The sequence below is a fragment of the Solea solea genome, chromosome 13 (assembly GCF_958295425.1).
Source record: "Solea solea chromosome 13, fSolSol10.1, whole genome shotgun sequence".
NCBI lineage: Eukaryota > Metazoa > Chordata > Actinopteri > Pleuronectiformes > Soleidae > Solea > Solea solea.
The window spans coordinates 21,560,627-21,578,891 of NC_081146.1; the positions used below are offsets into that span (position 1 = coordinate 21,560,627).

Genomic DNA, 18,265 nt, shown 5'->3' on the forward strand with positions numbered 1-18,265 from the left:
GCAATAACCTCATCTAAGGCCCCCAAGATATTAAGAACATGTCATTTACCAGCTGTCCTTCTTTAGAACAACATGGTGGTGAGATGATGGTGCAGGTAGAGACCTCGCTGACACATGACTTAGAACAAAAAGGATTTTGTTCGCAAGTCAATCACCATATACTGGAAAAACAAGTTGGGTCCTTATATACCATACGGTCTCATGATCTACACATTGAATGCAACAAGTTTGGACAATATCACCTTTTAGTCAAACAAGAGACATCTATACTCCCTTAACGCACCATGTCCAGAACAGACCCTCAGGCTTCTTGTTATATTCAGGATGCATATTGTAAAGTGTGTGGTCTGACTGTCATGTGTCCAGAATACTCTTTTCTCCCTCTTGTCTCATGTTTATTTGTTAATGTCCAACCCTCTGCCTTGTAGATAAACGGGCTGAAACACATTCATATGCCAATGTGGGGGAAAAAACATGTCCCTCCCTGTCATCCACTGGTGTGTTACAGATAAAATTATGAGATTACCAAAAAGGTAAATCTGGTTTTTATTGTCATCATCAAGTATAAACACATAGTCTTATAGAGCAGTGGATCTCGTAGCTAAACATCATTAAAGAAGTAGGTTCTTTTTGTCAGAGCTAGTGCTGTGCAATAATAAGCATCACCGCAGCCATGAAAAGCATCCCGATTGCATGTGTGTGACACAAATGGGATTAGTTTACACAGCAGAAATGCTTATTATAGCTCAAGATCCACTCCTGAGGACATTTAAAACACCACTTTGGTCATTATAGAGTTAGAGAGAAGAGCTAGAGTTACAAACTGATCTAGTACACGGAAGGAAAAGTGTATGTTGTTTTCTAAGCCTCTTGAGTCCAAGATCTCTCTCCACAAAGTGGTGTCCTGTCCAAGGTTTTTATCTCTATCACATTATTTTTCTCTTGTTGTTTTCTCCCTTTGTACCATAAATGGAGTTGTCATTTTTCCGTAAAGTACAAGCTCATTACACTGTGCAACTGGATTATAAATCATAAGGACATGGACATGATATGTATTTGGACTGATATATTTGAATAGATGTAAGCCTTAATGGAAAATGAAAAATGAGCGTGACTAAGGCTCAGACTCACACTGGGACACTCAGAAAAAAACTCAGGAAGTTTTGACCGTGTACAATTTATCCAATTAACATCAAGAGGTAATGGGGAATTTACTATGCTCAGGCCAACTGTTAAGCGTGATTATCTAACATTAAGAATGCTCACAAGTAGCTCAGCGCTCAGCTCAGCGCTCAGCAGCCCACCGGCCTACAATGCAGATCAAGAACAGCTGCTTTTGTCTCTGAGATTTCAAAGCACCAAGCACCAGGAGTTAGTTCATTTCAACATGCTGCTTTTGCGCCTGCTGTGTGCATTCTTGGAGCAAGATCAATAGATTGAGTGTAATTCTTGTACCTGTCAGCTGGAAAAAAAAAAATTTAATTTGTCAGCTGTCTTGGCCGGGTTTTAGGAAATGTTTGACTATTTGACCCCAGGGTCCATTAGTGTGATGTTAGGGGGGGTGTATAAATATCAGGACAACCACACAGTGCTAAAGTCTGCCTGCCTGCCTGAAGAGACTGTCACACACACACACAGAGCAAGCAGAGGGAAGGTAAGACTAGTTTCACTTATTACAAATTATTCACTGTTTTATTTACTTATTATTAACAATATAATAAGCCTTATTTTGACTATTTTTTTCCTGTCAAGTGGTCCCTCACTGTTGCAAGGTGCATGTCTTTTTCTTTGTGTCTTTATTATGAAAACTGGTCAGGTGAAAAACCTGTAAACACACACGCAAACATCACTTTAAGTGCATTTAAGTAAATACAATTTTAAAGTAAAGTCTAACAATTTCACAATTAGCACAATTGCAATAAATTCTTCAAGGCAAGTCTTTACATCCATAACATTGTGTTCAATTGTGTACTCAAATGGCTTTAAATGCATCGCATTCAATTTAACAAACACAACTTCAAACATTGCAACTTACACCCCTTAACCAGCTCATTAACTCAAAATGGCATACTGTGAGCAACATGAACAAAACCCATTTACACCCCAGAAACCAGGCAAAAGCTCTTCCTAGTTTGAACAAGCTTTATTCTGCACATAGTGGTTTTGGATCCTCAGTCCATGTCGGCTCTCAGTCACTTCTCAACTGTTTGCTCCCACTGCTGCTCTGCAGTGAATCTGTTAGTGTGTGACTCCCTCAGCTGGTGCTCTCATTTCCAAGAGATTTGATATTTCAATTTTAAGAATGTCATTCAAAAGGTATGCACATACATGTTTGGTTAAAAGCTGGGAAAAATGCTGCAAACTTAATTGATATATGATGATTGTAAACATTGTATGCAATAACCCTAACCCTTTTTTTGGGGGGGCATTTGTAGACATATTTCAACCACCACATTTATGCCCCGGCACATTACGACTTGAGTGTTTCCAAGACATGGTCTGCATGTTTTTTTTTTTTTTACGATGAATATGTTAAGTAGTTCCTATTTGTTGCCTGAAAATAGCAGAAAATGTCAATCCGTCTTTACCAAAATGGCAGAAATGACCTCAAATGTGATTGAGTAACAAAGTATGTTTCATTTTACAAACAGAGAGGAGCAAGTAAACCAGAATATATTTACATTTAAGAAGCTGAAATGATTAGATTAGTAAAAAAAAATAGTTGTTGTTAATTCTTCCAGCTCTCCCTTGATGAAGTGCTCTCCTTTTATTCTTCTGTGTGATTTCCTGTGCCAACAGATGACTTTTCCATTTGTGCTCTTTGTCCTGCTGCTCTCATCGACGGCACATGCTTTCCAGTACACGGAGCTGGCGCAACATATTGACAATCACCAAGAAGAATATGTCGAGGTAAAGAACATGACTATGTAAAAAAATAGCAGATATAATCGTTGAAGAAAAAACAAATAATATGAACATATTATGCCAGACTCAGTGTTACAGTTGACGTGTTCACAGTCTGGGAAACTGTGGCAGGAGAGAGGGGGCCTAAACGTTTTAGACACTAGGTGGTGCTATTGCTCTTCATTAATTCTGAGTAGTTGGGCATAAATTATTTTGAAAATCCAAAGACATAAAGTCAGAGCCACCAATAAGCCACCTGTGTTCATATTAAAGAAATGTAGATTTTTTGAGTGTTGAGCTGAAGTTGTTTGGTTTTATTTTGGACTTGAAGATTTGCTCCTTTCGTGTACATTTGCACATCTGTTCAAAGTTACATGTTTAATTCAAGTTCAGTATCACCATACTTTAGTGCTTCACTTTGAATAAGAAAGTGCACATTAATAATAGACCACTTTTGTGATTTTTACTGCCCTCTAAAGTTAAAAAAACAAGAGTGACACTGATTTGGTGAAAATAACACAACTATAATTAACACAATTTAAAGTGTTACATTTAATAATAGTCCAGTACAGGTAAAGGTGGTGGAAGGGGGGCCCCCTCCTAATCAAATTCAGCCTAGGGCCCTATAAAGACTTGGGCCGGCACTGCTTACAGTAAAATGTACACACATAAAGAAAAGCTGTAAAATATGTCAGATCAGAAATTTGAAGATATACAGCTCTTAAATCATCAGAGTTGACACTCTCTACATACAGAATGTTTTATTGCTGACTTCTCAGGGAAAGCGAAGCCAGTCTTGACCAAAAGATGGCAGTATGGCAACATAATTCAAACATTTTGCAGCATAATTTGTTTTATTTAAGAGCAAATAAATCTGTGTTTCTTGTGGTCCTTTTATATTATATGTGTGTGTGTGTGTGTGTGTTCCAGGCTCTGCGGGACTGGGTTGCCATTGAAAGCGACTCCAGCAATGTCCAGAAAAGACCCGACCTGCACCGCATGATGGAGCTGGTGGCCCAGAAGCTGAGGCTGATGGGAGGAGCTGTGGAGCTGGTGGATGTCGGAGAACAAGAGGTCAGTGACAAAGACAGCACTGATAATCATAGATAATGATTAGTTTTGGCTCATGAGGGAGGTCAGTGTAAAAGGGGGGGGGCGGCGGGGGGGGAGACAGAACTCGTGCTTTAGTATTTATTAAATACACACACATTTAAGTTGCACACAATGTGTAGCTAATTCAGTTAGTGTGACCCTAACCCACACTCACACACTTATCAATAACTGTACTGTTTGGTTGTCATGTAAGGAATCCCAGTATCTCACAGTTAAGGCCTACTTCTAGTTAAATATGCTTTTTTTTTCATTTATTTATTTATTTATTGTGTTTCTCTAGGTCCTTGAGTTCCAAATTTCATTCTTTCATGTCTGCATGTTGGGATGACAATAAAGCACCTTGAATCCTTGACTCCTATTAGACTTATCCCACAGCTTTAGCTTTGTTATTTGACAGAGGGCCCTGTCAAGACGTCAGGGGTGGATAACATAGCCTAAGGGGGCCCTAAAAGACATCAGTGTATCGGGATGTATAAGATATCAGGATAGTAGCTTGGGCTTCGGGGCCCCCTGAGCTCTTGGGCCCCTGGATCATCCTCAAGTGTGACAGACATCCCTGTGGCAACCCACATAACTAAAGTACACCATGCACTACAAAGTCCCAACACCTTATGGCTGATGGTTAGCAAGCAAAGCATGTGTCACAGTGCATGCTAATGTTCGCAGCTTCCTAATGGCCAGATGTTGGCGTTGCCTAAAGTGGTGACAGCTCGGTTCGGCAGTGACGCCGACAAACACACCGTGTGTGTGTATGGTCACGTGGACGTGCAGCCGGCGAAGCGAGAAGACGGCTGGGCAACTGACCCCTACAACCTGACTGACATTAATGGTAAAAGCCTTTATATTAAACTGTTGTGCGTCCAGACTCTGTTTAAATTGTGTTAGTGGTTTTCAAGGCCGGATTTGTGTATACAATTCTGTGCAAGATCTCTGGATTATTTCTATCTAATGGTACCTTGTGTGTTTTCTGCAGTTGGCATTCCCCTCCCTCTTTCTTATGTCACCTTATGTACATGTAATCATTTCTAAAAATGCATCTTCCTGTAATTTTTCACCTTTAGGTAACCTGTATGGAAGAGGAGCATCAGATAACAAAGCGCCAGTTTTAGCCTGGATTCATGCTGTGGAGGCTTATCAAGCTCTCAACATGGTAATAGGACTCATCTGTACATCACATAATGGGAAGGGTGCTATTTACATGCACACAACTGGACCTGTTAACAAACAAACAGGACTTCCCTAAAAACTTAAAAATGTTCATTCTTTCATTTGAATGTTTTAAATTTCAAGTTGTCCGTAACTCACATTTGTGAGATGTGTGTGGGGAAAAAATGGCTAAATTACTCAATTAAATCCTGTCGCTGATATAAAAACTCGGATTTACTGGATACAGTTTTGAAATATACCATATTTAGCATCTTTTTGTCATTATTCACTGACAAACCACTTGGCTCCTAATTAGGCAAAGTTTGGTGGGATAACTATAATATTTCACTGACAGCAGCTTTAACGTGCAAATAGAAAATTGCAAGTAAAACACACCCAGTGTGCAAAGGCCCTCATATTGGATAGGGTTTATTTTTTGGGGGTGGTCATAGCTCAACAAGAGCAAGACACTTAACCCCAAGATTCCCCAAGTGGCTGTGCTGGCAGGGTGTGAGTGTAGATGATTGATGTGTGATAGAAAGAGTGCTGTATGTAGAATGTATGAATGTGTGAATGTGTGAGTGAATGGATGAACAGTTTAACTGTAGAGCAGTGTTTTTATTAACATTTTTAAACCATGGTTTTAAACCATACGAAGTTAATCCAACGTTAAAATACAGCGGTGTAAATCATAAGCTATATAAACACATACACATGGAGCGAGAGATAAGGTATTATTGTTTAATTCATTTTGATTTGTTTCATTTTCTACTCTAATTCCTCACCGCTAGGGTGCGTCTAGATTTCTCAGCTACCTCATCTATATCTATATCTATATATATATATATATATATATATATATACATATATATATATGATGTGTGTGTGTTAAAATAGTGCATTAACAATTTAAAATGAAGAAAAACTAAAAGTTTATAAAAAAAGACACCATCTGAACACCAGATTTTGCGTGCTAAATGTACCACCAAGGATGTAGAGGATTGCATACACTGCAGCTGATGTATTGCATGTTTTTACTGATTAGTATACTTCATTAGCCTGGTATTTCTACACGTATCACAGTTAAAGAACCATGGCTGTCAGATAAAGGGCTTTCTTTGGTCAAGAAGTCTGGATAAATGCTATATAAATGCAGAGCATTCACCATTTCCCTTGCCAAAGATGAGCAGAATGAAATGTGCAAGGTAATGGGAGCCGAGGCAGCCAAAGGACAAATTACAGCTCATATTTGCAGCTCATCTTTGTCTTGGAAAACACTTAGAATATAAAGAGAGGGAAGCAGAGAGAGAGATTGGCGCCTCAGGCAAGACAGACTCAGAAGATAACACCCATTTATTTGAGTGGACTGTTTTCAGTTGAGTAAAATACTCCACACATTTAGTGGGAACAAACGGAGGAGTAGCCTCGGGCCTGGCGAGAAAGAAAACTGATTGCAAAGTCACTGCTCTTTTTCTGCAAAGTCACTGCAGCAGTCTTTCTTCCTATAGTTGCCATCGGCCTCGTGCGTGACTTTGTCTCGCAAGAGAAAACACCGCAGCTGAATAGGCAGTGCACATCGAAAGGGTCTGTGTAGGATTTGACTGCTTTTAAAAAGAAAGCTAATGGCGGTCTGCACAACCTGCAGAGAACACCATTACAACTTCAAAAAGCCTTTTTTTTTGTTCATCCACAAATACGCTGCTTTCCGTTGACACATTTCTCCGACCGTTGCTTTTTACACGGCACTGCTTGCGCTTTTGTCCACCAGGAGCTGCCGGTGAATGTGAAGTTTGTCATCGAGGGCATGGAGGAGACGGGCTCCAACGGCCTGGACGCCATGATCGTGGCCCAGCGAGACACCTTCTTCTCTGACGTGGATTACATCATCATCTCAGACTGTGGCTGGCTCAGCAGACGGCCGGCCCTCACCTACGGCACCAGAGGCAACTGCTACTTCTTTGCCGAGGTTCATGAACTTTCACCCTCGGCTCATACGCACCTGTGTTCTGCTGTGTCATGTGGTGTGTTTGTTTGCAGGTGGATGGACCCAAACAGGATTTACACTCTGGAGTGTATGGGGGTGCCGTGATTGAACCAATGATTGACCTCATTGGCGTTCTTGGTAAGCGTGGAACATCAGTCATTCATTCTGCTCTTATTTTGCCTTTATCTAACAAGGAAGCCCACGTTATGTTCTTCCTTACATCTACACTGGCTCACGTACCGCTGGTGGGACACGTACCACAGATTGTGAACCATAGATTTGGCAGAAAAAAATGTCATAAAACATAACAAGGTAAAAGCGCAAGAATGAAGGAACTTCACATCGCATAAACTGTCGTAAATTATCCTCTAGTTTTACTCTGACTTTAACCTTGTGTAAATATGTATATATTGTTATTTGTACATAAATATAGCATTTGTACACAATTACTCTCAGGGTGAAGGCTCTATGTTGATGATGCGATCCTGTCAGCATTTTCTTTATTTTACTTTATTTCCATAATGAATGAATGAATGAATGAATATGTGGGAACAACCAGATTACACAATGACAGCCACTGAATATGCAAAGCCAGACAGACATTACTAAATGATATTTATGTGACCTATTCATTTTATTGCAGTAACAGACACTAATGAACACAGTCTTGTTTTGGAGCTGCGCTCGAGGCCTGGTCCACCATGTTGACAGTATATTATACCACTTTTATGGACTTCTACTTCAGCGTAGTGGAGTAGATGCCAAAGAGTCTCTTTAGTTCCTGTTTTCACACAATTTCCTTTGACACTGTGAATACAAAGTGCACAAAACAAACCCATATGCACTCACACTTCTACTTAATAATTAACACGTAGTGGAAGTGGAACGTGAGTTTCTTCTTTTTTATGATAAAGATGGAAAACTTGCTGGCTCGTCTGCAGATTATTCAAGGTTTTATTAGTACAAAAACATTCAGGAGTGCTGTAGGTATAATTCGTATGCTTATAAAGGAACTGAATCCTTTCAGACTAAGTAAAATGACAGAAAATGTAGAAAAATGTTGATTGGTGTTTCCCAAACCATGTTCTCAAATGTCTTGTTTTGGTTTTTCAGTTTAAATGTAATTTATATGTAATATGGAGCAGAAAAACTACACTGATACACACTCACACACATACACATATTAATCTGGTTTTATTACAAATTTTATTTTGACCTTATTACTTATTTTAATCAAATCAAATGTTACTTTATTGTTTTTTTTCTTGAATGATTGGTTATATTTCCTAATACACTGGTTTCAAAATCTGAACATCAAACTCTAATATCAGATTTTAACATCCCATGTTATTGTCAGTGCCTTTTTTCTTATTAGTTTCATTAATAGGGACAGTGCACATTAATAAACGTTCTTGTGAATGCGGCAGAATTAGACAATAGGCTGTTTTCCATGTGGACAGATGTTATAGTCATACTGAAGACAGAATAAAAAACACAAATTACATTTTACACTCATCTAACATGCAAAACAATATTAAAAAGAAGAGAGAAATGCTAAAATTAAAAGACAGCATTCAATATAATGACAGGTACCATTAAACTACAGCAGACAAGACCTAAAAGACATGAAAAAGAGACATTTGATTTGTTTGAAAAGTGCTGTATATTCTGTTTAACTGATGAAGTGAACTCTGTTTCTATCTTGTGCCGACTTTGTACATTCTGTTGTATTTCCACTCTTCAGACTCACTGATCAGCCCCAGTGGTAAGATCCTGGTTCCTGGGATCAGGGAGGCTGTGGCTCCTCTCTCTGACGATGAATGGAGGATGTACCAAGACATCCAGTTTGACATGGACAACTACAAGAACAAGATCGGCATCGACCAGCTCATGTACAGCAACAAGGTGAGATTCAAAAGTGACATTCATTTGGGGTCACACGAGAGTAACGTCATGTGACCGGAATGTGAGTGAGGGATACAAATGAAGAAAAAGCAAAACAGACAAGGGTTATTTTATATTAAGACCCAAAAAGCTGATTGTCCACTCTGTGTTTCCCGTGTAGGTGGACTTGTTGGCCCACTTGTGGCGCTACCCCACAGTCACCATCCACGGCATTGAGGGGGCTTTCTCTGACCCTGGCACAAAGACCGTCATCCCGGCTAAGGTTATTGGCAAGTTCTCCATCAGACAAGTTCCCGACATGGACCCTGCGGTGGTCAAGAAACAGGTAAAACATGGGGTCGTCATGGCGCGACAGCATGAAACTGCCGTGACGTCATTTTATACGCGACACAAACACAAGAACTAGTGATGGGCGAAGCAATTCTATCGATCGATCGATCTACTGAATCATTAGAATCAGTTAATTAAAAAGATTAGTTCAGCACTTAATTGCTGCATGACTGAAATACAGCGCAACGGGTTGTGATTCGGCTCACGATCGCCGGCATTTAGTGGTGACTTGCTAAATGTTAGAGATTAACGCATGTTTTCAGGATTTTTAAGTCTTTTTAACTGATCTACAGTTTGGCATTGTTTGATTTGATTCTTGTGTCGGACATCGTGCTCATGACTCTTCCAGTGACGATGCTCGCTGACCAATCAGTGGCCAACAGTCTGTCGACGTCACATTTTAGTATCAGTACCAGGTACCAAAAAAAGCGCCAGGTGTTATCACTAATGGAAAAGAGTCAGAGTCGAGTCAAGTTGGATAGCGCTAGAACGCTCCTCGATGTTACTCACACTCACACACTATAAAATAACACATTGATTTTTCATTCTCCGTGTTAAATAAATGGCTTCCTCTTCCACTACCTCTGCTCTTTGTCTCCACGTTTTTGACGCTTTAGGTGACAGATTACCTTCACTCAGTGTTTGCCAAGAGGAAAAGTCCTAACAGACTCAAAGTTACTATGGTGATTGGAGCGAAGCCTTGGCTGGCGAACACTCAGCATCCTCTTTACGAGGCCGGGAAAGCTGCCGTCAAGAGAGGTACGGCGCTTCACATCACATTTAGCTCCCGCCATCATTCTGTCAGCGCACTTTACTCAGACACACGGCACAGAGTGTAACTGTAAAAATCATAAACGCACTGTAAAAGAAACTATAAAAGTATACTAGCAGTGTCAAGTCTTATATATTATATGGTATTTTTGTATACAGTATGTGTGTGGGGGAATTCATGGTTTTCATATAGCTGCTGATATATCAACTGAGTGATGAAATGCGCTTAAACAAGGTCATACACTTTCACGGACACTTACAAAACTGATGTTTTTAAGACCTGTCATCATATAACATCATCTCAGACTCTTCTCACCCCCATTGGCCTTCACCTGCTTGACCTTTTGACCTCAGGGAGGTGATACGGGTCAATAAAAAGACACAAAACCAAACAAGACATGTACAATAGGACTTTAAAATACATGGGTTTTATTCTGTAGCATATTTACTGCATAATGTTATTCATATTATATTTACTATACTGATACACGTCCCCCTGCTTTGCTTTACGATTGGAACATGTTGTTCACGTCTTGGTTCTTTATGACCAACGTTATACTTTCACAGTATATTTGAAAATGCCATGTGTTCTTCTCACATTTAAGTGATTTATTTGGGGGGTTTTGTGAAGAGTGTTCATGTGTCTACGTGACTCTTACAGTACTTTCTAATTTCATTTGTCGTCCTCTACTGTTGTTTTTCAACTCAGTCATGTATCAGCACTTCTGTAAATCTTGCAGTTAGCTTTAACTGACGCGTAATTAATATAAATAATCCTGCTGGTTCATTCTGTTCATGCCCATGACTCTGGAAAACAAAATGTCCCCCCCACTCTCTCTTAGTTTTTGACATGGATCCAGATCTGATCCGTGAGGGCGGGACTATCCCCATCGCTAAAACCTTCCAGGATGTGACGGGGAAAAGCCTCATCATGATGCCCATCGGAGGCTTCGACGACGGACTGCACTCTCAGAATGAAAAAATGAGCAGGTTTGACTCCATTGGCCTATTTCATTTTACATTTTTAGTTTTAAATGAAGCCTTTAATAACGATGAACATACGACACCACTGGAACAAAGTGGCAGTAGCTGGACAACAAATAGATGTTGAAATAATGAAATACTGTACTCAATTACGAGCTGTCTTTCAGCAATAAATCAATTGAATTTACAGTAAGGAAAAAACAGCACTAATCGGTGCTAAAACAAAAAAGAGAAATTCAACTGTGTAATTTAAGAAAATGAACCCAGTGGATTAAATCTGAGGCTACAAATCTTAGTGTTTATCGTAATGTTAAAAAATGTCGGTCAACGTTTGTCAAACCTGGAAATGATGATGTCCACAAACCAAAATAGTTTTTAATGATTTCTTTGTTATATGGAGCAAAGAAACAAAGAAAATAATCACATTTAAGAAGCTGAGACAATCAGAAATCTTGTTTTAATCATGAAAAAAGCTTCAAACCAATTAATCAATTGACGATTCCTTTAGTAATCGATTAATAATCGATTAATTGTTTCAGTTCTACAAAAGTTTGCCACCTAAGTACAATTTATAATCCAAAAATGTGCCAAAAAAACACTGTAGTGCTGTTCGTTAATGCAGATTTGATTACTGTCATTGACCCTTTACTGGCCTCCAGGGGAAAAAACTAAATAAAAACACAGAGAAACTCATCATTTAAAAACTCTGCAGTTCAGCCGTTAACAACAACAACATCCTGTATCATTTAGGATTGATTTTAAGCTTCTCCTTCTTCTATTCACGGCACTTTAATTGGAATTGCACCAGGCTAACATTGCTGACTCACTCGTTCACTCTTTGCCGTCACAGACACTGCAATCATCTGCTGTCGGTTTATTGATTGCTGCCACTAACGGCGCCAAACTAAAGCAGGGATGCAGCCTATGAGCAGTCAATATTTTTTTACAATAATTTAGTACCTAACGTGCACTATTTGTCTTGTTTGTATTTAATTCAAATACAGTTCAGCTCAGGCTTGCACTTTCCTCAATGGACTCATTATTTAAATTCTTTATTTTGCTTATAATGAGTTATTTGTATGTTGTTTTTGTTCTGTTTCCTTTGTAAAGTTACTGTTTTGAATTGCTTTGAGCTGTATGTATGAAAGGTGGTCATATTTCATTTATGACCCTAATGTGGAGGATAAAACAGTAGAAGACGGACGGATTGATTTATTTATTTAATTTTAAATTTTACTATTATTACTCCCATCTATTGCTGTGGTGGTGAACATAAATTGTGATTGAATCTGTGAAGGAGACTCGTCTTCATACACAAGACGGATACTTTAGCTTTTATCATCACTTATATGTATGTACAGTACACACGTACGGATGAAATTCACATTGATACAGCACAGTTAGAAGCAAAATGCAATACGAGATAAATAAGTATTGGAAATTTAAAGTTAAAAAAATACAATATAGAAAAAAATAGAATAAAAATAAAGAACATTTGTGGTAATATTATGTACAACGACATATACACACTATACAGTGTGCAAAAACAGTATAAGGGTGACATTGTGGGCTTTTTTAAAAAGGAAAAATACAGTATTTGTAAGAGCTGTTTGATTCTTTAACCTGTATTTGTACTTTATTATTGTATCAGTCTACATATATTCTATTCATCCTTGTTTTCCTCTTCCAGGTACAACTACATTGAGGGAACCAAGTTATTCATCGCCTTCCTGAACGAAGTGTCCCAGATTAAGAAGACGACTGTGTGATGACACACTGTGACATTCCAGGGACAACGATCTCTCCTGTGTTTTTATTTATCTAAATCTCAATCTGTGCGTCTGCTGATAATATGAGTAAAATGTCTGGAGTCGGATCACGTCGCTGTTTCAGTTGCTCACACTGAATATGTGGAATTTGTTTATTCTGGATATAATAATATCAGACGGTAGTTATCCTGTGTGTTTGTGTGTCATGTAGTAAAAGCTTTACAGTGCAACAATACATGTATTTGTTTTTGTGTCATGTAAGAACTTATGCAGTATAAAGATCTCCAGGATCAGATCTGTTTGTCACCAGTGCACAGAACGTTTCTGCAAACCACAGTGAAGAGTCTTCCGATTTCCCTGGTCACGTCATTTAGGAAATAAGAATATTTTTTATAGCCATCAGGGACGAATGTAAAAAAATATGTTTGTTTAAAGGGAACATTATATATTTAACAGCACATTATTTAGAGAACAAATAGATGATGAAGTAAAGCACATATAGTATGTGGCGCCAACCAAATGGCATTTTCTGGACACTCTGGAGTTCAGATTCTGAAGGGTAACAAAATGACAGGTTGTCAATTATGTGTGAGCTCATGTTATGAAGCTCAGACTCAGAAGGCAACGTATGTTTAAGGACTCTCAGCAGACTTGAGGGAAGAAAACAGTTCAATGATTTTTCTCCACAATCAGACAATTCCCAGAAAAAAAACATCCCAGTATCAGCAGCTCAAAATACAGGTAACAGCCAAAACAGTTGCAAGGAGAAACATTTGGAAATAAAAGCACAAAAACAACAAAGATCTGGCAAAGGACAAGGAGGAGACTCTGACTTTATAAGCACAGGGAGGCGGGAAGACAACGAGAAACAGGTGAATCGCATTAGAGAGGGAGGAGACAATCACAGAGGCGGGAAACTTGACAGGAAGTGAAAAAGAAACAAGACCAGGCTTGCCAAAATAAAGTAAAAGAAAGCACGGATATAAATAAACAAGAATTCATGGGAGCTGCAGACATGCATATCAACATGATACTGTTTTAACCATGTGTGGTGGTTTTAGCTGAAATGAGGATGATGGTAAACGTGGTAAGGTTTAAGCTTCTGCTTTTCCTTTCAGAAAAAACTCCCACATCACTTCGTAGGGTTTAACAAGCAGACAGGATCATTCTGTGTTAAAATACTGCAGGATGACACGGCAATGTTTGGTCTCTCACGAACCCTGGTATATAATACAGTAGAAGAGTATTTCTAAATTTTCCTCCAAGAACCGCCAGAGGAAGCTCCCGTACCCACAGTTTGAGAACCATGGGTGCACAGCATTGTTATCGACTGGTATTGGTAACAATGACTCGGTGGTGACATCACTGCCACTTCTAGCTTCCAACTTCCTGGAGCTGCATGAGCGTCAACAACGTGACAAACACTCAAGCGTATTGTTGCTTCAGTCATGAGACATTTATTTAGCTGTCAACCTTTCACTGTGTGTGTGCATCTCCTTTTCAGAGCTTAGACTCAACGTCTATACAGAAGTACACAAATGCACTGCTGCCGTTCCTGGACTGCATCCAGCCATTGTCTCAAATCTCCAGCCAAGACAAAGTCCTATTCATGCAAACGCACAATCTTTACCGTTCATCTGACATACGCTCGCTATTGTTCAGTGAGAATGTTGCAGTGAAGATAAACAAGTAATACAGTCTCATATGTATAGTGCCTCCAGCTTATACACAGTATTTGGATCCAGTGTTGTAATGCAACAAAGTACAAATACTTCTATCTTCTTACTACCAAATAAAATCAGAAGAGTTGGTGATGGTCTGTATTTATACAACTCTTTTCTAGAGCTGCTTTACACTACTTTTTTTTTTGCCATGCACACATTCACAAGCTTCAACATGGGGTTAAGTGTCTTCTTGCTCAAGGACACATATAGACTTGCAGAGCCAGGAATTAAACCCACAAACTTCCAGTTGAAAGACAGCTCGCCCTACCACTGAGCCACCATGGCTCAATCCTTACTCCCCACTTTAATACTTTAATTTCTGAAGCTTAAGTACATTTTATATCAAAAAATACATTGTGATACTTAAGTACAGTAAATGTCGTATACTTTAATACATTTACTTAAGTAATATTATAAAAAAAAGTGACTTCAACTTCTACCAAAGTTTGAATTAAGACCTTATAATATAAGGAAGAATACAAATTAACTCTAACTCCACTTTTTTCCTTATGAAGTTTTATTAGGTTTGAGGGAATCTTTAAAAAATGAACTCCAATGTCTTAATGCAAAACAGAACAAGGACAAACTTATCCCACCTTGTAAAAATGAACAAATCACCCGTATTTTAATCTTCAGGCTCAGTGGAAATGTTGCAGTGGTGTATTCCAGCAGGAAGTGGTGAGGAGGAACCCTGGTGTTATGAAAAAGCCGTGTCTGACACTTCAGCGGCCTGATTCACAACACCAGCTGACCCTCCTCACCTCCACACACACACACACACACACACGAGTGTGGCGCTGCAGGTGAGTGCTTCATCTTCAGTGACTCAGTCACGGCTCAGACGGCACACGTTACTGTCATTGTTCTCAGCGTAGCTGCGTTTACTAATATGGGAAGTTTCAAACATGAAAAGCTTGAAGTTCAATCCTGACAACAAAGGCAACGGGCATATGATTATAACTGCAGTTTTGTTAATTTAATTTATACAATAATATACAGTTTACAGCAGTGAACGGACTTTTCCGAAAATGAGTGATTTTAGCTTGCGGGGGGACACAGTTGCTGCTGGTCCACTGCTGCCTCATGTGGTCAGTTTGTGTCACTGTGGTAAATCTGGATGAAGGATTTCAAACACCAAAGTTACACAAATTTAAATTTAAAATTTAATCTTAGCTACACAGTGGTGTTTATACACTATATGGACAAAAGTGTCTGTTCACGAAGACACCAAAAGTTACGCACTGCAGCTTTAACGTAATACAAGTAGCATAGACAGAGACAAAAGAATTCCAGGTTCTACATGACTAAAATTACAATGTAATATTTTACCATCTACTGAAAAATAAACTTCCTCTGGTTACACTAGTTTTTAAAAACAGAAATCAAACAACACACACACACAAAAAAAAAATCAACATTAAAAGCAGTTTTTATGCATTATGGCCTAATATCACTCACCTTTGCTGCAGTAAACCTTTATTCCCTCGCATAAAGCTGACTGCTATGGTAGTAAATTAAAGTGTATTAAAAAAGAAAGAAAGAAGAAATTGGGTTAAACTGGGACAAAGCAGCAGAAGTGCAATTCATCATGTGTCCACCGGTGTAGGCCTTTCTTCTCGTTCCACTCGTGAAAGAACCACGACTGAATCTGCAGCAGAGAAGACAAACAGAAACAAAGTATCTATTCACTGATTAAAAAAAAAACCAACAACATTAAACTCTGTGACATCACTGTAAAGTGCTCAACATGGTAAATCATTGTCTCTCTTTAACGTCTCACACAACCTCAATGTGACTCAACACTACTCTACTAATGTTACACTGCTCCATTTCATTATACTATTTATAAAGTAGTGTGATATTGAGGACAGAGCCGTGATGAGGCTCAGAATAACTCGAGCTTTTCATCCACCTTGAAGCAGCAGCACGTCACACTAACGTGGCTTTACAGTAGAACATCAGGAGGTTTTTTGTGTGTCCAGTTTAGCATATACAGTAGAACCATGGTTTACAAAGTGTGGTACGTGTTCCACCAGTGGTACGCGAGGTTCCTCTGGTGGTACTTATTGGGAATAAATCTGCCTCCTGTGAAAATCCGTAGTTGACTTTGCTCGACCTATTTACACCACTGTATTTTAACGTTGGCGATAATGGTGTTACTTTGAGAGTTCAGTATTTTCTCAGGTGGTACTCGGTATAAAAAGTTTGAGAACCAGTGTCATAGAGTTTTTGTGCATAACCCAAATACACTTTGTCCATCATTCTATTCTCAAAACAATCAATAATTGTATTTCTGACTTGCCATGACCATGAAATTCAAGATAACATCTAATCTGGTTGAGAGTGGAGTCGAGCAGAGACATTTTACTTGAGCGGTTTTCTGACGTGAACCATGGAAAGAAATGTTTTTCGCTCATATTAAGAGAGAGAAGCGAGACAATTTTCTGGGGGTCAAACACGTTCACAAGAGCAAGGAAATGTCCAGAACCTGTAGAGGCAGGACACTCATGGACACTCGTTCATCCTCTGTCCTCTGACACTGTCCAGAAGTGGGCAGGGTCTTTTTAGGAGACTGAAGCAGGTTTTATGGACATGTGCACAGCCCTAACAAGTCTGGACTTCAGTAACAGTTTCTGGTCCCCTTAAGTTGAGCAAACACAAACTATACCCGTGTAAAGCATCTCTGGAATCTCCTCCCTGGTATCGTGTGTGTGGTCCTACGTCTTGACAAGACCTTCTAGTCCAGTGTTTACCAACCCCGGTCCTCAGGGAACACTGCCCTGCTCCAACACACCTTATTTAAACGGTCAGTTCTTCATCAAGCTCTGCAGAAGCCTGATAACGAGGTGTTCATCGGAATCAGGTGTGTTGGAGCGGGGCAAAATCTAAAACATGCAGGGCAGTATTCCCTGAGTACCAGGGTTGGCAAACACTGGTCTAGTCTAGTCTGAAAATCGGCTACATAATTCATTGTATCGTGGTCTCCCATGTGTTTAAAGCCATGTCAATCCTCTGGGCTTCTATGATGGAGGTGCGTCCAGCAGTTTCACAGCGCTGTGTTGAACTGTGGCTGAGTGAGGGAGTTCACTGGACCACTTTGCTGCCAAGTTGTCTCCTCTTGTGAAATTGGGTTTTAAGTGTAGCCTTTGACCACTCCATTAATCAGTGCTTTGTCCTTCTGCCCGACCAATCCACGGCCGGTCAGAATCTCACTAATTCCCCCTCAAGCTGCTGTGTCACACATAATATCCCACCAATACTCCCCCCCCCTCCCCAATCCCCTTTTATCAGGTCTGCCGGCCTTTCTGGTCAATCTAATTGCAACAAAGCCCACATGAGGGCTTTTGTGCCAAGAGAAAGTTCTTTTACGGTTTCACTTAAACGGTTGGGACGGACCAGCGACGCCCTTGGCTGAACGCCAGTGCCCTTCAGACAAAGAATGTCACGGCGCATAAAGGATAGAAACACTTCAGCGAGGGGAAGAGGGAAAGAAATACACAGTGTGAGGGCTGGGGGAAGAAAAAAGAAGGAAACCCATCCAAACGGCGGCCTTGCGATTTAGCTCGTGTCAGAGGCAAAGGACGTTTTTAGTCAGTGCTATTCAAAACGAGCCCGAGGGATTATCGACTGCCAAC

The 18,265-nt window shown here is 39.6% G+C and overlaps 1 protein-coding gene and 1 long non-coding RNA gene across 2 annotated transcripts in view; one reads left to right on the forward strand and one right to left on the reverse strand.

The window, feature by feature from the left end:
• Positions 1-1,498: 1,498 nt before the first annotated feature.
• On the forward strand, positions 1,499-13,141 carry cndp1 (carnosine dipeptidase 1). Its single transcript, XM_058647441.1, has 12 exons — positions 1,499-1,654; positions 2,800-2,910; positions 3,835-3,978; positions 4,684-4,846; positions 5,079-5,167; positions 6,932-7,129; positions 7,201-7,285; positions 8,892-9,052; positions 9,213-9,377; positions 10,000-10,141; positions 10,996-11,143; positions 12,828-13,141. The coding sequence occupies exons 1-12, from the start codon at positions 1,514-1,516 to the stop codon at positions 12,904-12,906; spliced, it is 1,626 nt and encodes a 541-aa protein (XP_058503424.1). The 5' UTR covers positions 1,499-1,513; the 3' UTR covers positions 12,907-13,141.
• A 2,368-nt stretch (positions 13,142-15,509) lies between these two features.
• Positions 15,510-18,265, reverse strand: part of LOC131471768 (uncharacterized) — a 28,967-nt gene continuing 26,211 nt past the window's right edge. The window contains exons 3-4 of the long non-coding RNA XR_009242023.1: positions 16,089-16,278; positions 15,510-15,743 (exon numbers count right to left, since the gene is read on the reverse strand). This is a non-coding gene — a long non-coding RNA (uncharacterized LOC131471768). The remainder of the gene's footprint in view (positions 15,744-16,088; positions 16,279-18,265) is intronic.

Coding starts and splice junctions, on each gene's coding strand:
- cndp1 (XM_058647441.1), top strand. CDS start 1,514: ATGTTTGACTATTTGACCCCAGGGTCCATTAGTGTGATGTTAGGGGGG. Junction 2,911..3,834: donor ACCAAGAAGAATATGTCGAG/GTAAAGAACATG, acceptor TGTGTGTTCCAG/GCTCTGCGGGACTGGGTTGC. Junction 10,142..10,995: donor GAAAGCTGCCGTCAAGAGAG/GTACGGCGCTTC, acceptor ACTCTCTCTTAG/TTTTTGACATGGATCCAGAT.